This window comes from Antennarius striatus, chromosome 2, assembly GCF_040054535.1.
Source record: "Antennarius striatus isolate MH-2024 chromosome 2, ASM4005453v1, whole genome shotgun sequence".
Taxonomy (NCBI): domain Eukaryota; kingdom Metazoa; phylum Chordata; class Actinopteri; order Lophiiformes; family Antennariidae; genus Antennarius; species Antennarius striatus.
The window spans coordinates 26,186,677-26,211,728 of record NC_090777.1 but is presented as its reverse complement, the minus strand read 5'-3'; the positions used below and the strand labels follow the sequence as shown (position 1 = coordinate 26,211,728).

The following is a 25,052-nucleotide window of genomic DNA, read 5'->3' as shown; positions in this document are numbered from 1 at the left end:
ACGCTAACATCATTAGCACTATTACACTCTGCTTATACTCCATTAATCTGGCAATTTCAACACTTCTTCAGACTCTGAACGCAAATGAGGACAGACCAGGATGGAGGTGAGGAAGAGAGGTGTTAGCGTAATGAAGAGCACCCCATCTCAAAGACGTTTGCAGGAGGATAAGCCTCTGTGTTCGTCTGCAGCGTTCATGAATCCTCAGATAAAACTGCACCACGCTGAGTCGGAGTGAAGTAACGCTGCAGGACATTTGGCCGACGACAGGCCCAGCAGGCGCCGTGGACCCAGATCCAACAGCGAGCAGCAGAGCGGAGGAGACTAGCACGAGTCGGTGGCCAGGGGCCAATCAGGAACTGGCACAGGTGACGGATTCCTGACTTGGACAGGTGGTACTGCAAACAAACCGCTGTGTAAGCAGAAATGCATTCAAATATTTGAAGGGCTGGATGTCAGCACACTTTAATTTGCAATGAGTCGACGAAACAGATCTAGACTCAGCCCTTTGTGTGTGTGTGTGTGTGTGTGTGTGTGTGTGTGTGTGTGTGTGTGCGTGTGTGCATTTTGGACTTCAGGCCAAAGTGTGCAAAAGCTTGAGTGGGAAAAATAAAAAGACTTGTCCTCCTGCTTAAACCGGAAAACACAATCAGCTTTTATTTAGATGACAGGTTAATAAATTAAGATATTTTCCATCTTTCAAAGGTTTTAGCTCCTTAAATGTTAAATGTTTTGTCTTCCATGATGATGCAAGTCAATGTGAACACAGAATATATTCATACTCATAACGTTAACATTTAACAGTGAGACTGGAAAAGCTTCCCACCATTATCTACATATATTAAGTGATCATCAGATTAATCAATGATGTTATTCACTCTTTGTGGACAGGTCATCGCAAAAAGGACCTAAATTAAAGGACATCAGGTTTAGATCGCTGCTGGGAAACGTCTAACAGTCTCCAACGATTTGATATTTACAGGAAAACGCGACTCGTCAGGGTCGTGAACCCTGCCTGACATCCCGAAGCAGGTCCATCCAATGTGGGCAATTATTGACCCGACATAGCCAGATCCACACTTATAATGGGGAGCTGATCAATGCGGTCCATCTCAGGACGGAAACAATATCAGCCGTCCGTGTGACCTTGGATACGTAGCAGTTATAAATACCGGCCTCTCTCTTTGCTAATGCACATTGAAGCTCGGGGCAGCGGGGTCGACAGTGGCACCGTCACTGTGTTCACATTCAAGAAAATTACAGTGTGCACTGAAAGACAACAAAAGTAGGTCTAAATATAAACATGAGATGTGGCTCCGCGGCTACCGCGCTGGTTTCATTTGATGTGCAGAGTTAACGTCACCAGCCTGAATAAAAAAGCCAGTAAAAAAGAAGCATCTCTTAAAGCAAGTCCCGTTTAGCCAAAATTCAGTGAGCCTTCAAGTCCCGTCAAGTCCCACTGACGGCCAATCACAGAGCCGATCAGCTGATCAGACGTAATCAATCATTAGTGGATTACAGCCAGAAGAGCTGGAGGATTTTGAATACAATGAAACTCTGAAATGACAACAGCGCTATCATTTCTAGTGGTTAAACTGCAGGTTTTTTTCTCTACTTGTTCGAATGTACTTTTGAATTGCCTTGTTTCTTTTTTTTTTATTGTCTTAATGTGTTTTTTCACCTTAAGAATAATATTCACAAATCTAAAATGGAAATGAACAACCTTTTTCCTGAGTTATAAATAGCTGCAGTAGTATCTAGCAAAGGAAAAATGACACCATCTTTGTTTATGTTGAGCCCAGCTTTCACTGTCAGCTGCTCCATTTACAGCGTAAAGGAAACACATCTGTGCAACACAAATAGGAAGAGGATCTTTTTTTCTCGGGGTGGTTCAGATAACAGAAGAACAAATAGAGTGGAACCCTGACCCTACAAGAACCCGCTGATGGAAAGGTAGTTACAGATGGGTAGTCAATGCCTTCTTGTAGCTGTTAGATGCTAACGAACGCCGTTAATCAAGTACAAATACTAACACCACACGGTAAAAGTACTCCATTACACCTGAGGGCTGCGCCGAAGAGGTTACTAGAGATCAAGGGTTCAAGCATTGTGAGGAAAGTATAGTTAAAACGGAATTGAATAAATGCTCTTTGTTACATTAATACATATTACATATTTAGATTGTCAGGTCACTATGACATCATAAATATTAATGCAAAAGTAATTACAAGTATTTCATCATAAGAGAATCAAATGTCATTAAATCTAATTGATTGGCTGAAGAACGAGTCTCATTCTATTCTGCGACTGAGTAAAATAATCCTGATGACATCACCGTGGTCACATGATCAGCCTCAGGACTGAGAATTTTAAAGTCTGTATTACAAACTGGAACTGTGGAAATAAAAATGAGTGATGAATCAATGAATTATGCATTTTAATTTCAAAGACAAAGCTGGAGTATTGCTTTATAAAAAATAATGTAAGAAATATTAAATTACTCATAGAAAACGTGCTTCATTAATAATTGCAGATAATAAAATTTGGATGGCAGAGGCCCGAGTAAAGAAAGAAAAGTAGACACTCAAGAACCTCCACAAAGGAAGCTCAGCTTCTCCATTGTTTCACTGCCCTAAAAGAATCAGCCCCCTGATTGGCTGATCCTCATCATGTGATTCCTGGACCAGGAAACCCTGCTCATAAAATCATTCTGGTATGATTAACAGTTTGACACATACTGAAGGGATGCTTTCTCTTACTAGTAGAGGTTTTATTTCCGATTATAATCTATAAAGTTGAAAGTAATAATCCTGTTACCATCAATTACCATCAAAATCTACTGGATCATCCTACCTCTAAAAATATTTCCCAAACACAAAAAGATAATCCTCAACACCAGCAAACGTACCCAACATTTATTTTCCTGTGACGGTTAAACAAGTTGAGAAAATGGAAGATAAAAGATGTTGGAGCCAAAAGACAGAATACAAACAGAAGCAAACGGAGAGACTGAAGGTTAAAGTCTCCTTCCATCCTTCTGAAAATACAGACGTTAAATGTGACATTGGTGTAAACAGAGAGCAGCCACGCTTCAAGTTTCAATCTGGGAACCCCGCAGAGGATTGAGTGTTCTCCTCCGACGAGGACGAGCATGAGGCGCGCTTGTTCTTCCTAAATGATACCCAGCGTGCGTTTGTCTACAAACAAATAAGGTGCAACTCGACCCGGGAGGAAAAGAAGCATGTCGTGTCCTGCTGCCCTTTAAACAGATCACACAGCAGTGAGTGCTGCAGAGCCCCGGTTCGCTTTACCAGACAGAGGTGAATAAAACAAACCTCTACCAGAACAGCAGAAAAAAAAAACCCCAGATCCATTTGTCCATCTTTATCTTTAAATCAGTGTATTTTTGGTCAATTAAAAAATCAGAGGGTGAAAAATGTCTAACAAGTCTGTCAAAGGGATTCAATAACTAACTTGTTATTCAATAACTACTCAAATAGATTCATCAAATATCAAAATAGTCAGTGATCAATTTGATAGTCAAAAGACGAATCAATTAAGTGTTGCCATTTTAGCAGATACAAGGAGGAAAACAAACATCACAGCTAAACTATTCTGATCGCCTATTCATCATAGCTCAGTTTAACTGATCAGATGTTTGGGCGGACTGATAAAGCAAACGGCAGATGGGTGAGAGGTGATGACGGGACGCCGACACTGACCTGTGGTTTCAGCTCCTGCTATGATCCGTGAAGAGGAGTCGGTCTCACTTCAGGCACCTCCGTCTCCCAAAAACAACACAGAGGAGCTGAAGGAGGAAAAAGAAAAGGACACTTTTTAATAAACAAGCTCCTCCAATCCATCTTCATCGGAGTGTCTTCTGAGCATCGCTGACAAACCCATTGGAGTCTTGACTAATGACAGAAACTGTAATGAGAGCCTTAATAGTTTGGTGACTGAGATCAATGTCACCTCTATTTCGTACTGAGGCGGGCAAAGGCTGCAGCTTCCCTCCTATCTGCGAGCGAACAGGAAACCGGGAGGAGGAAAGGAGCTGCTTTGCCCTCGGGAGACACCGGCGCTCGGCAGACGCCAGCCATCCCAAGACCGCAAAGCCTCCACTCCTCTATCTGGCTCCCAGCCTCTCCTCGTCTTCCCTTTCATCTCTGAGTCATTGTGAAGTGTAATGAAAGAAAGATGGATAAATAATTCAGCAGACGCAGCGTTTAAGAACTCCCCTTTTATGTTCTGATGATAACGCGGGACAAGCAGATTTTACACACCGAGCGCCACACAAAGATTTCAGATTTCAGTGGGATGCGGGATTCCCCATTAACAGAGTTCACTTAGTGGCGTACAAGCGTCCATTCTCTAACCAATCAAATTCAAAATCAAATTCATTTTGCTTCACCGCTATAAAATATGGACCACCCATAAATTTTAGTGCGTCATAGATTTAACATCCAAACACCGAGGGGAAACAATGCCGATGGAATCTCCATAGCGAAAGGATGACATTTATTTACATTATAAATGACAATACTAGGCTAAATACTACTCCTGGTCATATTTGTTTCCTTAAACATAATAACAATTAAATTCATTTAGAACATTTACATCTATACAGATCAGTATTTTATTTATATATCCTCACACCAAGCATGGCATCGTCTTTCATCCAGCGTTTGCAATTATCCCAAAAAAACTTCCAAAAAATGTGAAAACAATGGTGAAAAACACAAGAAAGTGCTTCCGTCCTGATAAACTGGATCTGCACCATATTTTAACGGCCTCTCTCCCAACCTGTGGTCCATCTCAAAGCTTGATGGAAAAACGTCCAGTGGTTTCTGAGTAATTCTGCTGCCGACAAAACGAACAAACCGACACACGGATCACGATGGATCCTTGATGCAGGCAGAAAGTGGGACAGCTGCCGCGTCTCTTCATGTGGCGTTTTGTCTGATCGCTTCCGATGTGTTTAGGTGCCGACCTGCAGAATTAACTCTTCATTTCTTCGCTCTATAGGGTAACACGGGCCTGATCCTTTTAGATCTCGTCAAACTGCAATGGGATTAGAAGTGTTGAGCATCTGCCTTCTCAATCTGGGTTTTAATGATCTGGTCTACAGAGTCTTCCTCGGTGTACACCTGCTCCCGGGTAAACAGACCAACCGCGACCTGTGATGCATGTCATGATGGAGATCACAAAGATGGCAGGCCGTAGAGCTCCAAAATAAAAAGCCTGAGACAGATTAAAAGATCACATCACCAGCGTTTATTTACAGAGACAAAACACTGGATTTTCTTGATGTCTGGTTACTGAAACAATGATGAAATATCGAGTGAATCAAAGAGGAGCAGTGAAACGCTGCAGATGAGATTCATGGAATGAGGGCAAGGCAAGGTTTAAAAAAAAAAATTTCAAAGAGGACTCAGCTGGGGCGGAGAGAAGAAATGCACAAAAGCTTCTTAAATCATGTCAGTCGCACTCTTGGGGATTTGGAATAGGCAAGGCCGTCTCAGGGTATGTCAAACAGCATCCATTCCGTCTGCCAGTCTGGAAAGATGTTCAACTTCTAGCTGTGTCTGTAGCTTTTGTAGGCGGGTGATGTAAACAATGGGACAAAAACCTGAATCCATGCTGGAATCAAACCAATTTGGGGAGGATCTTTACCCCCAAGAAATGTAGGCCAATATACAGGCTGTTATCATCGCTAATAAAGACACAGATAAATATGAAAGAGGAAGAGAGATGTGGGTGAGACAGAATCAGGCTGGCGGAATCCCTCTGTGCCGTTTCCTGTTTGATGTTTGGCAATGGGAACCGAAACGAATCCTGCAATATTTGGGATGAGGAGCGGAGGCTGGAGAAGAGATGGGGGAGGGGATGGAGGAGGGGAGGACTCTTCCTAAAAGGCCTGAAAGGTTGGATGTGGGCCATGTATGTGTGAGGGTAATGAAACCAAATGCGAGGGACACTTCTTCAATCTGTGCCGGACGACCTCCACACCCAGATACGACACTCTACATCCCCGACAGAACGCCACCCACCCTTTTTGTTTCATCACACCACGTGTGGGCCGCGTTCACCTCCGCAACCGTACATGCTTGGCAGATTTATGACACATTGTTTGCAGCGACCATAACAATACGACATAATTCCGTGACGGCTTTCGGCGAAGTGAAACTGTGGAAACACTTTGCCGCTGTCCGAACATGTAAGCTAGCTCCACTGTCATTCAAGCTAACCTAAACACACACACACACAGCAAATCAGACCTGCTACCTCAAGTCAGTTCACATCAAGCCAATACCAGGAAACCTGGCAAAACATGTGTCGCATCACTTTATCCTGATGGAGCAGAAATCTGAGCTACATCTTCTCTGTTCTGGGACTGAAACACAAAACTGGCGGCGGGACGCACAGAAAATATCACCTCAGCTCCTTAAATTACACCAATTACAAATCTAGTCACCCCCCCCCCATTCTATAAAGAGCACATTTTGGGTCAGCTCACCTTCCTCCTGCTGCCTCCTCCGTCATCCAGTCATCCAGTATCTCCTCTCAGCAGAGTGAAAATGTAAGGCACCAGAAAAAAAAAAAAGAGAGCACCAGCAAGGCCACAACCTTACATATCTGTTTCCCGGCGGCGGAGAAGATTATTTTCCTCCCCGTTAGAAGTGCCGTCACCCTGTGAGTGTGACGAGGAAGCCAGTTTCCTCTATGCTCCAGCTAGAACGGGCCTGTCCTTGGGCATGTGCATTGTGTGAGTGCCTGTTCTGTCTGCAGAGCCTCCATGTCTCCCATTGTTCCAGTGCAAGTGAGGCAGGCTTCCTATCCAACTAGTCCCTGCCTACTACAACAGCTGTGGACCAGCCCCCACCTCCCTGGCTCTCCTTCTCCCACTACCCTCCTCCTCCTCCTCCAACTACTGCCTCTCTGCTGCTAAACATTAACCCTGCAGCTGCCGGCTCAGGCCGCGATAGGAGGTGGGGAGGGGGTTGTGTTTCAGTGGAGACCCTAGCACATAGGGGACAAAGGAGCCAAACAGACAGAGGATATCCGACAGCCGGGCTGAACCGATCGGACTTCTGCACTGAGCCAGTCGGTGCCCTAGAAACAGAACAGGTTGTAAGAGGATTGTCTTCCTCAGTTTTCACATTGGTGATAAGTGTGGGACGGAGACGCTCTGCTGGGGAGGGGGGAGACGGGGACTAATGATTATCTGCAGGATTGATTTGTTATCGGTTTGAGTCATGATTAAAAAAAAAGTACATATCAATAATTTTCTAAACACAGATTTTGAAATGACTAATATTCTTACATTGTTATCATACATTACTCGAGTTGAGTCAGACCAATATTTGGCTGGTTTTAGCTTAGCATAAGTGACAAGATGCTAACAAAAGAGAGAAGAACCAGTGAGTGAGTCCACTAGAGGGAGCCGACAAACGAGAAGATTCAAATACATTGATATTGATTATTTTCAACAATGAAAAAATCACTGATAACATTTAAAAAATCCCATCCATCCCTCACAGACTCAGGTTACCCATTGACAGTAAGTCACTAAAATAAAATTCAGCTGACAATTTGCAAACTTTTACAGCAAGCCGTGGCTGAGAAGAAAGATGACAAAGCTATCTTCGGCAAGCTGCAGCAATTAAAAGCTACAGCTATCTAATAGAAACAAAAAACGTTATTGATTCCTGCCTGTTGCAAAAGTTATCTAACTTAACGTCACTACGTTAAATGCAAATAAACTGTTTAGAGGCCAGCTGCACAACGACTTGACAAGAACCACTTGATTGTTTCATTTCATTACAGCCCCAGCGTCTGTTGTGTGTGAACGGGTCAGTGTTGTGAAGGATTTCTAAATGTATGTCAGCCGTCTCACTGTGGGTTGCCTCGCCAGGTTTTCACCCTGTGTGACTCATCTGCTAATGAAGCCACATCATCTTCGTTCACCCAGACATACCAGACACACTAAACTGAGTCTGATGACAAAAAGACCGCGTGCCAAGGCAACAACAACAGGAGGAAGAAAACAGGGGCTTCATGACTTAAACAAGGGATGGTAATTCAATAAAGTGTCAGGAAGCCAAACATTCCTCCAGCTGCCTCTGAAAACATTCGTAAAAACAAATCCATATGTACCCATTTCAGTTGGGCAGTTGTTTCTTGTTCTATTTGACCCTAATTGAGTAGACAAGCGATCTGACCTGGATCCACTTTGCCCCCACGCCAGACTTCCTATCGTAAAAACCATCGCCCCAGGGTTCTCCCGTGAATGTCAGTTGTTTCAAACGATTGCCATTTAGATTTGACCAAAACAGTTGAGGTAGATCGAAGAGCGTACAACTGTCCCAGAAGCAGTTTCAAATGATCCAAGGACAAACCATGAGATCAGCGTCGATTAGGAAAATCATGGGAATAATCTCCAAAGAACAACCAGACAGGTCATCACAAACTCAGCAGAAAAACAACACAAGGAACGCAAAACAGATTAAAAAAGTCCAGTGAGGATTCATCCTTTAGTTACTAACACATGGCAGTCCAGACCTCGTGGCTGAGTCTCTGATCTCCATACATGGAGGGGCTGAAATAACCAGAGCGTTACTGCTTCAATTGAATGTTGTTGATGCTGTCAACAGTAGAACGCAAACAAACATCCTCCAAGACAAGTTTAGCGACGTGGAATGCAGAAAAAAGATGGTTGTCAAAGTTTCCTCTTGACCCTTTACTTGTTACTTCACCATGCAGTTAACATTGGTAGACCTATTAGCTAGACCAAGCCCACATTAACTACCTTTGCACTGTTATTTTTCATCCAAGTCCTCCATCAGCCTCACTGGAAGGGCCCTACAAGGTATGAAGAGCTAGCTGGATGTCCATTATGTTGGAATAATGACAGGCTGTCAGGGATTGTCATACCTCTGCTGTGTCAGACAGGATCGACTTCCTTTATGAGAAGGTCAAAGGATGAACTGACTGACATGACCTGAATGGGAAATGGTCACATGCTCCCCTGGAGCTAAAACAAGGGAACGAGGAGAAGTCTCCACATAGAAGGCCTATTGTCACTGTCTTCTGCCGTCAGCTCTCCCCCAAGTGAGGATCCTCACTTACTGCTCAAAAAACTGACCTTTTAGAGATAAAGGGAGATAAAACAGTGGGAAGTAATGGAAGGAAACTCCATTACTAACTGGAAAATGTCGTTTCCAACAGTTGGACTGGACCAGGATGTATGACTGGAATTCAATGCAAACATCATGCAAAACAGACCAGGTTACAATAACTGCCGACTCTTACAAGAGTCTATTTAAACAGCTCATCCTGCCCACATCAGGAACATACTTCACCCCCCGGGGAATAAAGAACAATGTCTCCCAAACAAACAAGATTACAGCTTGTGGTTACAGCCCACAGAGTTACTTTGCAAGCATTTCTGAGGAAAATACTGATATCAATCAGAAGCTCAGCTGCTAGTCAATATGGATCATGAAAGCCTATTATTGATAGACTCTATAAACAAAAACAGATGATATAAAGATGTTTCTACTGAATAATTGGGGGTTTGACCTGCTGTGTAGACAGAAGAAGTGATGCCACCCTCGCTTTATTTCAGACCAATCCATTAATGGAGAAAATAAGTGACAGGTAAGCAATAAAAGGGGAAGCCTGTAGACTTAAGATGCAAGCAGCAGCGGTGCGTTAGCAGATGGTCCACCATGATTGCTTCTGGTCAGATGGCGGCTAAAGTGGGGGAATTGTCAGGAAACTTCTGAATAAGAGCTGTAAATCAGACCCGTGGGGTAAAAACCCTCATTGAAGGGCAGACAGTTTAATGGGCAGTAATGTGCACAGCTACCCAGCGAGGATGGAGCACTAATGCAGCTACAAGAAATCTGACACTCAGGCCTGAGGAGATGTGCAGGGTCTTCAGCAGGAGCTGTAAAACCCACAGTGTCATCAGTGGAGGCCTTCTGTGTTCATTTGCATGAAGCCTTGTCTTAGTTAGTCCGCGTTAGATGGTCGGGGGATGGAGGTGGAGGAGATTTTATCTTGTCTGGCTGGGTTAGCGTCGCTATTTATGCTGTTTAATTTTGAATACCGATTTTTGAGCCCTGTCTACCTAGTCTGTTAGCTAAACTATATATTATTTAGGGAAGTTTCTGCAATTTATAATATATATTGACACTTTATAGGCTAAAAATACTGCAAATTCTCATGTTACATCCCTATCCAGAACTTCAGATGTTCCAGATCTGTGATGACCTTATGCATCCTTAACATGTATGAAAATTCAGAGTGTGTCCTGCAGTTAATGTCTGCAAACATAAAAGCCCAGTAATGAAAACCATTTGTTCCGGCACTATAAAGGCCGGTTTCCTACCGTGACGAATGCTTCAGAGAGAGGTGGCGTCTCCCGCCAACCCAACAGCCCACCAGAGCAACAACTGCATTGTGTCCAGCTGCACATGACATTTCCATGTATGTCAGCAAACGCCTTTAATACCAGATCCTCTGTGAGTCATACTTGCACCAAACTGTTGAACCCTGACATGCCTGGAAAATATGTAGAGGTTGAACAAGACATGCTGGTAACTCCAGACAAACTAATCCAGGTAGTAAAAGAGTCATCATGTCCAGTCTACCAAGCCTATATGGTAGCAGCAGCACACGGGGAAACAAGAAGCGGGTAATGCAGCGATCTGCTGGTTTACATTCTCATCTAGACCAAATGAAGCACTTCGTTGGTGTTGGGCGGTTGCCAAAGAAAACAAAGGCAGCAGTCATACGGCAAACCGTTGAAAATGATTCGACATGACATCACACACAACACCTTGGGAAGAAGACTGGTGCTAAACCGGCTGTTAAACAGGTAGAAGTTTGTCTTATGGGTTTTTCTACCAGAACCTACTGAAATCAGGAGGCTGAGGGGAGAGATGGGACTTCATCCAGGACACTTCTAATGATGACTCATTATTTTCAGTTGTGTGGTCAGGTTTAGGTCAAAACACACCAGACAGACATGAAAAATCTCTAAGCAACGAAGATTCTCGCATCGCTGTGTGAGCTATCTTGACTTCGGGTTTGTACAGACTTTCCTCTGACCCGGTTTCTTCTCCACCTGGTACCAGATTGTGTTCAGCTGAACATACAATCAGAGATATTTAGCCTCTGATTGTATTGAACGTGCTGAATCAATCAGAAAGCAGCCGATTAGAGCGTCGAGCCACTACACTGGAGTGTGCAGCCACTAGGATTGTATGTACCCTATGAGTTACCGTACTGAAGGGCTCAGGTGAGGATTAGATACTAAATGTATTTCTTTTTAAAGCCCATTTCATCATGTAACGTAGTTGTACAAACTTGTCATCTACGCACTGAGGAGGAGTGGGCTGACCTGGACCAAATATCCAGTCCACCACCGATGTCAGGATGAAACATAACTTGAATGTGCAAATTTCTATTGTGGTGCTTGGCGACTAAAATATTGTGTTGGCAGCAGGGGAGGAGGGAAACTCCTGGATGGGGAAAGTCCAAGCCAAGAACCAGAAACCATGGAGTTAACCACCCAAATGACGAGTAATAAGACGGTCAGGATGTTTGCTTTTAAATTCCCCATGTCTTTACATTCTCCCATCGTGACTCATACGATGTTCCTTGTCTTTAAAAACTAGTCGCTGGATTAAAACGTTATAACAATCTGTATAGGTAGCTGAATTCGGTCACTGATGTGATGCATACACTCAGGAATTCAGAGAACAGAGTCACCACACAGAAGAGCTTACAAGACGGGTGTGACTGGGTCGATGATGGGACGTGTCTCCACATCTGGACGGCAGCAGCAGAGCCTCAAACTCAACCGAGCCTCACCAGGAATACTCATCATCCACTTCCTTTCCCCAAGGTCTAGCCAAGAGGAAGACCTATTTATGGTACAGATAATATGTGGGATTCTATATGGAGATACTTATTTAAGACTCGAAATAATCTGCTCTCCATTACTCTGACAAACACGACCTGCATGGAACGAGGGCTGATGTTTTTCAGGGCGTGTGGGTGGAGCTGACGGAGCGGAGCTCGAACAGGAAGCTCCTGAGAACGTTAAAACACGAGCAGCGTGAGCAGCTCACTGAGCACCTTGTGGAAGAGTGTTTGGGGATGGAGGGGATTTCTTTGGGGGGTGGGGGGGCGCATAAAGGTCCTGAATAACAACTTTATTTTAAGACAAATGAAAATAAACCATAGCGGCGCACAAAGGAAGACTGTTCAACACGGAGGACACCGCAGGGGCTGACAAAACCTCCCACTGATGCTGCTCCACTTTATCTATGCAGTCTTAATTAAAGTTATCAACGGTCGTAAGTCATGACAAAAACCTGAGGGTGCAGCAGCTACTAGATTGTGTTGGCATGAAAGGAAAATTTAATTTAATTTAACCCGTATTTGGCGAAGCCGGCCGAGGCGAGGACCTGCTTTGCTTGAATAGATTAAAGCTGCATTCCGGGCCATATTTTCTTTGGCCGGACTGATGAATTGAATGTTTGTTACAGCTGCAGCAGCTAAGCCAGTGTTTTGCCAAATTCAATGTTTGTATGACCACAGATTCCTCTGTAGGGCGGACTTTTGAATGAGACTTCTGCATTTCGCTACCCTCGCATACTACAAGGTCTCCTGGAGCATATTCGATCACACACATTTCAGAAATCACGTAAAAATAATTTAAAAGAAAACACGCAAGGCTGAAGCGTCGACTCGCAAGTAGATAATTGCAAGATGAGATGGCCGGAATGAAGAAGCACAAGGCAGGCGAAGGTATTTACTTTGATTGGAATCGAAGCATTGTGAGTGTGCAAACAGCGGGGATGCTGCTGCCGCTGCTTCTCCAGGCTGGTGCACCCCCCCTGCTGTGAGCTCCGCTCCATCTCTGCTGCTCTGCAGGGTAATAGATGAATATTTTGAGATGCTAATGCAGGCTCCAGAAGCACCTTCGGGAACTACAGAACCTGCATTTGTCAGGCAGAGAGGCGATAAAGAGTGGAACTGATAGGAGATAAGGAGAGGTGCCAGCCCCGGCCTAGCCTATCATCAAAGCATGGTCTATATGCAGAGGATGGGGGGGGGGGTTACTGCAGAGATGTCTCCACTGCAGGAGGCTCTGACCCGTCTGTGCCCCCCGACTAGACTTCAAACTGACGACATTATTGCCCTGTTGCTCCTTGTCCCTGTAAAACCACCAACTGCTGCCTTACACAGTGACACATCGCAGCCGGCGTGACCTTGAGACGTTCTGTTAAAAAATAAACACCCCTTTGGATGCCAGATTTGGTATCACAGATACAACCGCATGCAGCCGAAATTATCAAAGGAGCACCCAGTAAAAGGAACCAGTGGGAAATATGTGAGGTTAGCTGTTCCTACTGGTGTCAGCCGACTGGTGAGGACACATCTATGACTCGGTTTAATCGGTATCGGATTTTCAGTTTCAATTCTTATGTTTTGCGGTCAACAACGACGTCTAATAAACAACCAGAACTGGTTAATAGCTCCAGTCGACACATGAAGCAGACTCTGTAACAGTAATGCTCTCTACAGTAACGTCTGAGCACCGTATGTGGCATCTACAAGAGCCGCCGCTTCAAGATGTGGGACCCAAAGGCGTCCGGGACATCTGTGAACAATTAGAGGCGAACAGAGCGAGCCAGCACTTATACTGCCCATTACACTTGAATAAGTCACTGGCGCAGCATTTTATGATGTAATGCGGCACAGCTTGGATATGCAATCTGAAAGTTGCACTGGGACGGAGCTCTTAGGAAACTTCAATCAGGCTGAAACAGGCACAGAGACTATAAATGTAATCTAGGAGCACAGAGTGGAACCACATTTATCTGCAGGCTGCCTCCTCTGCAGCTCTGATGTCATTCCTCAAAATGAAATGTTCACGATACCGGTGGGTCCTCGTGCGCCGGCCAAACGGAAACCTCCACCGAAGAGGTTCTGTTTTCAGTCCAGGTTGTTTGACTGTCTTGTCAGCAGAACATCGTAAAACCTGAGAATGTGATTTACATGAAACCTGGTGGACTGGGTTGAGGAAGATTTTGCAGTGGATCGGGATCCAGGGAAGGATACCAGAAATATTTTTCAAATATAAGTGGGATTATAGGTTGGCTCTTCCCACGGTGGTTGAGAGAGAGCTGCTTTAACAATAATAAAGTTTCTACACCTCTGCACAGCCCTTATGGAGAGTGCCACATTCTGGATTATGGTTGAATTTAAATGAAGCCGACTTCGCTGAACACACCCGTGCTACAGCAGAGGGGAGGGAGCCACACAACCCTGTGTTTCAGCCTACAACTGGAAAAATGTGTCAGAATGTGATGCGTTTATTCACAGATCCTCACAGCCTCCAAGGCTAATGTTTGAATTCTTTCAGCTTCATGCATCAACTGAGAAAAATTCAATAATTCCACCCACCACACACGCTGCTGTGTTCAGGCACTGTGGGTAATGCCCTCAATTAAAAAGGTGTTTTATTTTCTTATAAGGCTTGAATGTCTTAGTGACACGGTCAGAAATGTTCTGTGAGTTGAGTATAAGGTTAGAAAAATGGCATTAATGTTCATCTACTGAAGGCTAGCTGCTGCAACAGAGAAACACGACTGAAGCTTCGACTAAAGAGGAGGCAGTCCAGTTGCATTTTGGGCAATGTAGGACACAGTTTTGGTTCTGCAGCATGGATTTTGGTTTATTTTACGTCAACTTTAGATTATGCATCGGTGCTGAAATACACATTTGTTTACCTACAGCCTGCTAACGATCCACAGTAGTGAGAGATCATACACATGTGAAATAAAATGGCAATCAAATCCATTAGCTGATACACAGCATCTGATCTTATTTTCGTTTGACACGGCATCGATTCAGTGTCGCTACCTTCATTGTCGGCTCAGATATGGAGCTGCAATGACCCAAAGGAAGCAGGTATGCTGTTGTCATCCTGCATCATCACCCAGCATCAGCATCTCAGCCTCTGGTGAATGACAGCAGCGTCACAACTCCTACACCGCTGGGTTTCTGCAATTCAACAAATCACCTCCTCACAGTTACTGGGCTCTTCTTTCTCATTTGGATTAAACCAACACGCGCCCACAGCAGAACCGGGGTGTTTGGCTTCGCCACTAAATGATCCACGATGTTCACGTCAGTGAAGAGTTGAGCTGTTTGAGAGATAAACACTCTGTGGTGCCAAAGCCCAATTCAGTTGTGCAGTAATAGCTACATAACGACAACCAGATGACATCAGCAACGCCAGTCAAATATCTCAACTGGTGGAAAAAGATGTAGAAAAGTGCTGGAAATATGATCAAGTGCTGCTTCATCCAGATGTTAACAGATTCTAATGATTATGTAAAATAACTGTTTGCTCAAACAATCATGATCAGCTGATTAGCTAATAATTACATGATGAATCTAATCAGCAGATTATCTTAACGCATCTGCTGTTATACAATCCTGCTTATTTGCTTTCACACCACAAACCGCTCCGGGGTTTAGCTGGGAGGGAGATGAGACCACCCTTTCTTGCTGATTTCTCCATGCAGCTGAGAAAAATTCACATAAGCTCAGATCTTTTTCTCCCGGGTGTGAAGCAACAATATAACCAGGTGTTAAAACACCCTTAAACCGTCTGCCGTGGCGTTATAACATGATGTTAAATCAGTAGAATGCACTTTTTACGTGTCTGGAGGGGATCTTTAAGTTAACAAGGACAAAAGGTTCCCCAAACGCCCACTAAAAGATCAGAAAGAAGATCAGATCCCTTCATCTCCAACGATTTCATCGCATTTTTCGGTCAATTACTTAGTTCTGATCATGAGGTCACTGCTTCAGTGGGTCTTTGTGCCGTGGATTCTACAAGGACTTCCTAGGTGAACAAAATCATTTGCGTGCAGCTGCCAAAAACGACAAGCTGCAGAATTACATCAACAGACAGGCTGGAGAAGAAACGAGGGATACGTCATTTATTTTCAAGACAAAATCAGGTAAAAAAGAAAATGAAAAAAGCAGCCTGCAAATGCTAAAAGATTCATCGAGCATTTCATGGTAGATCTTCAGTGAAACTTAAATATTTTACAGCCTGAATGCTGGCCGTCTCTGTGACTCAGTAATTCAGAAGGGTTCGAAAAATCCTTTATCCACATTTCTCCTGACAAAAAGTTTGGTCTTTGTTCAGAAAACAATGAGACAATGAAAACAGCATGAGCTGGCCTTATCTGGCCTGGAACCAACAGACACAGATCATTAACCGTGGACGTTTTTCCATTACAAAATGACTCTGTAATTGCTACACATCATTATTTTAGATGCTTTAAATATCCCAATAGGCTTTTAAGTTATTAAAATCACCAGCACATGTTCTGTTACCTCAGGCGAGCCTGGCGTGTTTTCTGATTGGACTCCTTCTTCTTCTTGTTTGCTTGACAGCAGGAAACCAGAAATAAATAATCAACCGATATCCCAAAAATGCAATGCAAACATTAAATGTTGGTTCAGACTACGAGATTAGTTTTCATCCTGAGTGGGATTCAGTTTGTAATATTATTCCCAGCTGGAGAGAACAGCAAAGGCGAGTGATCTAGAATATATACAAAGAGAGGAATTAAAGTTACTGAATACGAAGCAGCGACATAGGAAATTGGTTTTGACTTGTTTTACAGTCACATTCTAAAAAAGCAGAAGTGAAAGCACCCTTCCTCCATATGGCCGACAGGAAACAGCAACATTTTGAGTGAATTCAGATGTTGAACATTCAAACACCTGCAGTTCTTAATGCACCACAGTTAAAGCAGAATATAGAGACAGTGACGTAACCTGGTTGATATGTTTGAAGACAACAAGCACAAGTGCAATATGCAAACGTAACGTCTGCAAAGTAGCAAAATCATGAGAACTAAAATCAGAAAATAAAAGCACACACTGAGTTTCTACAGATACATCCACATACTTCTATTGCGGTTGATAGATGAAAGATCACACCGGTGTTTTAGCAACTACACAACCACATTTTGACATTCTCTTATATTGTTTAGGAAGAACATCCAAACACATTCATTTGCATATCAAAAACTGAGAGTGAACTTTTGGCCCCGCTGGAGGCATGCACTGTCAAGCTGCTAATAAAATCTTTCCCAATTTGATAAGCAACAAGTAACAATCCACTCTTCGTGACTGGAATGACATTCAGATAATGTGAGGATTCAACATTTACTGAAAAGCAGCACTGTTTAACAGAAATCCAGGAACAAATATTCTCTGCTATTACCGATCCAAAACAGCCACTGGGAGATCGATTACTGCAAGAGAATCCATATCACAACTGAAAAAAAAATCGGTTGATTAAATAAATGTATTTCTCTGCTGTTCAAGTTATTTAAAAACAGTAACATTCAGCACATATGTTCAGTTCAGCATGTATGTAATGAACTGGATTGCCAATGATGTTTTCCATTGTTCATCGGCGTGCTGGTGCGGCTCTGATCACACTGATGTCACGCGTGAGTCACATGAAAAGATGAATCAACCACAGTGTGAGTATAGCCGAATATTAGCATGTCCAGGCTGCACCAGCAAACCAACAGCTCCCTATTAATCGACTGTGATGACTGATGAATTACTTCACGCTGCTGTTCCTAAGGTGAGGTGTCGTAAATAAGCAACGTGTTGACAGGTGAGCTCATGAGAAGAACAACCAGCTTTAAAGGAGTATCAAGTCTTGACAGCGCAAACGGATGAATGTCAGGCTATGTTAAGTTGACCTTTAGTTTAGGGAGAAATTTCACAATGAAGAAATATATCACAATCAATTTGGGAGTCATAATGAAGTGGGGTGTGAAGTTATGTTCTTGGACAGTTCTAAAGTTCTTGTACAGAACTATCTGTGATTTCCAACACGTCCTCTGGTTTCTTAATGTTTCTTAATGATATTGTGCCCCTTTAACCTTCATTCTCAGGAAATATTTAATTTATCTGAGCTCAGACAAACTTTCCTCCTTGCACAGATTAGTTAGGGAAACAAGCTTTTAGTGTGAAACTCCTCAAACACTCAAACAACCCAAACGTCATCAGAACACATTGGTGACGTCAGAGTAACGCAGGCCCACATTCATGTCAGTTTAACATGACATCAACAAAAGCAGTTTATCTCTTAACAACCTTCATTCAATGACATGTGTTGTTTGTGTATTTACCGTTTCTCCTAAGTTGCGAGTTTCTTTTATTTCAGGTGCCTTTTTTTCTCAAATATAATTCAATATTTTTCAACACAAATACACACAAGTGATGAAAAGGAGCTTCTTTTTTTTTAATTTTTTTACTATTTAGGAACTTGGTGTCATTTTTGCTTAAGTGCAATTTTTGTCATATAAAGTCAAAAACCAGCTCGATATTTCTAACCAAAACTTGGGATTTTTTTTTTCTAAATTTTGCATAAATAAAAACGTAAAGTTTTCCTCTGTTTGATGCTCTTTTACAGGCTGGTTTTCCGCCTGTTTTGGGAGGCTAACCCTCCATTCATGCAGCTGGAGCAGAGATGAGATGAAACTGGGAACGAACCGTTATGAGCTCCGCTTCAACGAGGCTAACGCAGCATTTAAGCTAGCATGAAACAAACAAAAAACAACAACAACAACAACCTTAAGCTAAAGGGACACAGCTACAAAAAAAAAAAGTCAAATTTTTTGGAGACAGGCCCTAAAAATCCTAAACCCCACACCGAAATGAATCACCCCCCGACACGGGTAACGCCGTTCCGCCCTGGCTTTACCCCCCCAACAAACGCGATTAACGGGGTAAAGCACGACATCCGTCCAAGCTAATGACAACACCAAAGGCAGCTAGCTTAATTTCATTTCGCTTTAACCCGTCCAGACCTCCACTTCACCGGTGACGTTAAATCAATGAAAACACGATAAAGCCTCGTCGGCACTCCCGCAAACCCCTCCGCCGGTGCAAAACGTGGGATACTCCCGTCGTGACTCACCTCATTTAGATGTCACCTGTCCACATTTTTGGGGTCGTAACCAACGAATTTAGTCGTTTTTCCGAGGCATCCCAGCTCATCGTGCAGCGGTGTCGTCCTCCCCGCTGCAGCCTCGGTTCTGTTTTGGGTTGAGGAAAAGTGATGTCATTGCATGAAATCGCTTCACCCGCCCCAATTTTTTTAGAGGCCGTCCCATGCTGCCAAACATAACTTCACCATATACTTAAGGAGCAGCCTGTACATTGTGGTTCTCCTAAAATATCTTCTACACACTTTATATAATTCTACATTGGTTAAAAATAAAAAATAAAAAAAAAAGATGACAAGAAAATTAAGAACAGTTGAAGTTTATTTGTGGATGAAACATGAGAATCCCATTTTTTAAAATTCTTCAGATAAAACAGATACAAAACACTGAAATAAATTGCATTTGATTTTAAGGCAATTTAACCCCAAATGACCTCCTCACCACCAGACACAGAAATACAATCAGCAGTTAGAACCCAGTGGTTATGGAGGTGCTCCTTCAGAAGGTGATCTGAATTGTAAAATCAAATGCATCGGTCTTCATGATTGTGTAACAGGTGGAAGAGGTTCTTCATCTGGGAGCATCGATGGCAGCGGCGTCCGCATCCTGGAGGGAACAGTCAGTAGCATCTTCATCGCCGACAACCTCCGATGTCACCTGGGTGAGAAAAAGAAGTTAGGATGCGATTAAATCATCTAGACAGATTTCTTTTCTAACCAGGTGGTTTCTTTTCATCCAGATTGATGATTTGGGTCCGATCATGGATGACATTCGTGTGCACTGTGTAAGAATATGAAACAAGTACTGCTTTATTTACTGCTGTGTGTTTGTGTAAAACCGTGAACGTGAAAACTTTGTTTTTACACAGGCTGCTAAAACAACACATCTCAATTTGTTGAGCTTCACTGTAAAAAGAGAGTGAAGCAAATAAAAGTGAAAAGGCTCCATGCAGATTTCTCCTTAAAGCCTACACAAGATCTATTTTCGTTCAGCACATTTCTGCTTGTCGGCATGGCGATGACAGTCTGGCCGACCGCAGCTGGTTGGAGGATGGAGATGACCCAACAGACGTCCGGCTGGCCTGAATGGACGAAATGCTTCAATTCCCAGTGAGACGACCAGTCCCACACGAAGCAGTGATCCCAAAGAGGAAACCAGAATCCCTTTCGTGTCAATTTGGTCAGTGGTGGTTATTTATCCAAGGTTTTGGTAGGATTAAAAAAAACTTGTTCTTGCTTCCAACAAAGAGACCGGGGTGAAAACATGTCAATGAAGGGTTTAAAATAAAATCTTTTACACATATCCAGAGTCAATACCAACCCACCCAATATTGCATTCCATGGAAACTGCCATTAAGTTTGAGAAGTTCTGAAAACCCACGGTAAAAAAAATCAGGTGCCGTGTAAACGCTGGAAGATTGTGTGCTTTAATGTCTTCTCATATTCCTGCGGACAATTAAGGCAGTTCTTTTTTTATACTCATCCAGACGTGGAGAGAAAACCTGTCAGTCAAAGAGGATCAAACTTCATTCAACCAAACTGACATATTTAACTTCATTTTTTTGTCTCCTCCTTCTGAAAGTCACTTGTGTTTCCCTGCTGAACTCTAGTGGTGGGATTTTAACACTGAAAAGAGAGCAGCAACCTGATCGGATGACCACAGCTTACTGTGAACTTTAGATACAAGAACTGCAGATTTTATTTCCATCATTCACAATGAAACCACACAGACAAAAATCTCTAATCAGCCATTAGGAGCAGGTGGAGGCATTTAAAACTAGATTTACTGACCTCTTATTCAAATACATGTAATGCTGCAAATAATGAATAAAAGCATTTGTGTGGGTCATTTTTACAGATCAAGACCTGGTTGCATTTTTAAAGGCCTTTAGACAGGCAAACTGCAAGCAACTACTGTCCCAATCATAAACTTATAAAAGTAAAATCATATGTTAATGCAGTAGATACATAACACGCTAACAATCCACAGCTTCCGTGTCACTGGTGTGCTTTAATCATTTTTTCCCCACTAGAGAAAATAAACAAAGTTTTATTCAAAAATCCATATCACTGTGTGACTTATGAAACAAACACTGGAATAAAACCAGTTATAAGATTCAGAATGTTGAAGATGACGCTGCTGAATGATGATTAACCTGGTCATCCATGATGCCGTCCACATCTCTTTCTGACAGCTCCTGTCCCGAGGCGTCCAGGTCCACCTGGTCTGGGTGTTCGCCAGTAAGGATGTCCATCGGCGCCTCTGCGATGGCTCTGATGGTCTGGTCCTCCAGAGCCAGGGCCGTGTCAAACTGTAGGGGTGACGGGGGACCTTGCATACCATCCCCTTCCACATCCAGGTCCTGCCCAACAGGCAAAATTTGTGAAATCAAAAAATTCACAGAAGTCAATATCAAAAACTGACATTTGCTGTAAACACTTAGTCTGTGACAAGACCAGAGGAACAAGAGGTAGGGGCAGCTCCTCATACTTACGTCGCTGAACTCGAGGGGGAGGCTCTCCGTGGGCTGGAGCTCTGCAGCGCTCAAATACATGTCTCTGCTTGCCGTGCTGATCTGCTCCTGCGGTGGAGGTTCCTGCTCAGGCTGGTACATGGGAGGAAGCAGAGGGAGGTGAAGTGGACACCGAGGATCTTCGGATTGACCCATGTGCACGGTTCGGTCGCACGGGACATCCTTCATGCCTGGACACATCTTGAAAAGCACCTGGTTGTTGTCCTGGTAAATATCTGTCGGGTTGTCAAGGACAACGGCATGTGATACCCAAATTAGCACACTTACTCTGTGGAAATAATCTTATCATCTCTGAAGCTACAGAGAACTTTCTAATAAGTAGCATTGTGTACTGTATTAATGCATTAATGAAATGCTTGAGTGGGTTAGTACAACAACTTATTGATTTTGAAGGGTTTGTGAGCTTGTTCACATAACAGAGCCGATGTCAGGACATTATTTAATCACACAAACAAGTAAAGTTCAGTACTTGCAGTGAGAAGATGAAAATGTAAATCCTGTTAAAAAGCATGGCAATAAATAATTTGAGGTTAAGCTGAAGACTGCTTAGGAAGGGACTGTGTTCCTTCCAACTGAAAAGATTAGCCCCTTTGCAACTCTGGGAAAAATCTACAGACCACAGGAAGGAGTTTATGTAGGCTCCCTTTGAAACCAGCAGCTACTGCAAGCTGCTGGTCTTGATCGGGGCCGAGGTGAAGATGAAATCTTATCTTTTTAAATTGATGTTGGGAAAACACATTTAGGAGTTCTCCTGTGGGAACTGATCGAACTATTCGGTCACACCAATGCTGGAAACACAGCTGAGGATACGTGAGACACAGTGTCGGGTCATCGGCAGGCAGGGGTTGGTACATCGTGTTCCGTCCACAAACGACACACATTTCTCATAAACTGCCCTTGTGAACGGCTGCAGAGGATGAAAGATACTTCAAACTTCAGGCTGGGGCAGTAAACAAATGTACAGGTTGTGTCGGATCACAGCACAGAAACTATATGGAACAGAGAATTAGCACTACCAACAGTAAAGTAGCGACAAAGCTAAGAAGTTCATATCTGTAATCCCTCATGTTTAAGTTTAAATTAAATATCCAGTAACGTAACTATTCTACTATGACGGAGGTCACACCTGGGGGGTTCCTTCAGTCACAGCCTGCCTCCTTTCTCTGAGCTGTCGATGCAGCAGGGCCTCCACGCCGTACCGACGGCGGTACCGGCGCAGCGCTTTGAGCTTCTTCAGATTCTCCCGCTCCTTCATGGACAGACCTTCAGGTCCGGTCAGCAGACTGGTCCCTAACATCAACATCTACGTCAATGAAGTCTACACAACACTGAAGTGTGTGGGACACTTTCTTGAAAAAGAAGTACACTGTCAACAAACATGTTTGTGTACTAACTGAAGGGTCGTATACTCACCTAGAGTTTCGTGTTCCACCTTTCGGTTGTGCAGGTACCGGCGCTTTTTCTCTTTCAGCAGGTGCTGCAGGCGTTTGAACTGGTCGATGTAAAGAGACTGGAGCCGAATGAGTTTCTCTCGAGTAATGAGCGCCACCTCCTCTGCTGTGTACACTCCTGCATGTCTGCAGAGCACAAAGATAAAAACAACAGAAATGAGACCATATTAGGTATTTTATAATTAGAAATGCACGTTTTAATATCCAAATTTAACTGGTAGGAACAAAGAAAGAATATTAGTTGGAGCGCCACTGTCTGCAATAATAGCTTTCACCAGGCTTCAGCCACCAAGCTATATCTTCTCTGCTGTTATAGTTGTTTTTTGATTGTAGTTTCACTTAAACCCTGTCAGCTCACGGGTGTTTCGTCTCTTCAGAAAGATTAACAGGAGTGTAATACCAGTCAGTCTGAACACAAGAACTGGCACATATTGTTTAACTTGGTAGAATACTTTCAAAACTGCAGACCATCCTTCTGACTGCAGCATTAGTGAAAATCTTACTGAGGGAAAACCTGCTAGGTTTGCTGTATGGATCTCTGCATATATTCAGAGACAGCAGTTGTTCAAATGAAGAGTCCAAATGAAAGTATCTTCATATCTTCAAAGAATATCCTCCAGATACCACCCTCCACCCCCCAAAAAAATTGTGCAATAAAGGCATCAGCATATGACATATCATTAATTCCATGGTGAGCCTCGAGAAATCGATACTGTTTACAATATATGCTTAAAGTCATCAATTCCCACTTTCAAAGAAATTTTGTGGAAAAAATTAAATATTAAAAAGACAAAAATGACAGATTTTAAAAGAATTTCAGTGTCATGGTAATGCATAATTCAAATTACTTCAGAGGATCCTCGTGATCACTGTCAATGCTGTCTGCATCGCTGTCGGGGTCTCCTCTCCAGGTCTGGTCCAGAACCAAGGGACCCTGCTCCTCCTCACTCAGACTGTCCTCTTCTGTTAAAGAGGGTTAAGAATTACACTAGACTCATGTCTATGAAAATCACCGTATTAAACACGAAAAGGGATTGTTTACCTGGGACACGACCGGCATCAGAGCGGCCTCCATCTGCAACTTGCATCTCTGCACGGTTATATCCACTAAGCTGAGACAAGAGCACCTCTGGGGATGGACCAGAAAGTGGCTTTCTCATCTGAGCCCGAAGAGCCATGGCATTCCTCCTAGCATGCTCTGCACAGAATGTAACTCTAAAGAAGAGTTATTGGAGAAGAGATGTCAGAAAGCATTATGGATTTACCAAAAATAAAGTCTTGAGTTTTCTTAGTTTCGACTGAGAAGGTCATTCTCTAGCCAGAGTCTCAACAATTGAAATTCACGTTGCCACCCACCCATCTTTACGCTCAACCTTTGGTGATGCATTGGGGCAGCGCTTGCCATTTTTGGCAGAAACATAGCTGCACTGCTTGTACGGGGCATTCCTGTCCTCTAAAATATGCTTCATGCAGAATTCCAGTCCATCCAGACGGGGCTGTGAGCACGATCTCTGGGTGAAGCCACAGGCCTGGGGCTCCTGAGGACGAGGCGTCTGGGACACCCGGTTCCGGCTTGAAGGCAAAACGTGGATTCGTATCCTGTTCATTGTCTGCAAAATCGTTATATTTGAAATTATTCAACCGCTGCATAATTATACTGTCAGAATCAAAATCTGGTGCATTTAGCACTTGATTCAAATGAATGAATTTGCAAAAATTGAGGATTTACAGCTTTTCTGTCCTGTTTAGCAACTTGATTTTTAACTTGACTGGACAAAACAAGACTTTGAGAAAAAGATATGTAAACTTTATGAAAATATATGATATTATACTATGTTTAGAGACTCTGCAGATAATAAATATACAACATTTTTAAAAGGAGAGATGCAACATGATGCCTGGAAATACACAACCTTCCAAGCACAAACTAATTTCCATTAATCAGGGCAGAAAAAAGAAATAAAATGTTGAATATTTTGTTTTAACCAA

General features: G+C 43.1%; 2 protein-coding genes and 1 non-coding gene across 5 annotated transcripts in view; all 3 read right to left on the bottom strand.

Annotated features, from left to right (window-relative positions):
- The window catches only part of nckap5l (NCK-associated protein 5-like), a 29,707-nt gene extending 8,511 nt beyond the window's left edge, over positions 1-21,196 (bottom strand). The window contains exons 1-3 of one of the 3 annotated variants that reach the window (XM_068339703.1): positions 19,052-21,196; positions 16,438-16,648; positions 3,723-3,808 (exon numbers count right to left, since the gene is read on the bottom strand). The gene's annotated coding sequence lies outside the window, so the exon portion shown is untranslated. Of the gene's footprint in view, positions 1-3,722; positions 3,809-6,517; positions 6,890-16,437; positions 16,649-19,051 lie in introns of those variants that run through there. The other 2 variants (XM_068339696.1, XM_068339711.1) reach the window with 2 other exon arrangements.
- Positions 19,650-24,670, bottom strand: kansl2 (KAT8 regulatory NSL complex subunit 2). The gene is made up of 8 exons (XM_068324352.1): positions 24,430-24,670; positions 24,106-24,192; positions 23,912-24,026; positions 23,026-23,189; positions 22,739-22,902; positions 21,574-21,684; positions 21,235-21,441; positions 19,650-19,736 (listed from the first exon to the last, which is right to left on the bottom strand). Exons 1-8 carry the CDS (start codon positions 24,668-24,670, stop codon positions 19,650-19,652), a joined length of 1,176 nt encoding a protein of 391 aa, XP_068180453.1.
- Positions 22,170-22,303, bottom strand: LOC137591113 (small nucleolar RNA SNORA2/SNORA34 family). The gene has a single exon (XR_011034597.1). It is a non-coding gene; the product is annotated as a small nucleolar RNA SNORA2/SNORA34 family (small nucleolar RNA).
- Positions 24,671-25,052: the final 382 nt, after the last annotated feature.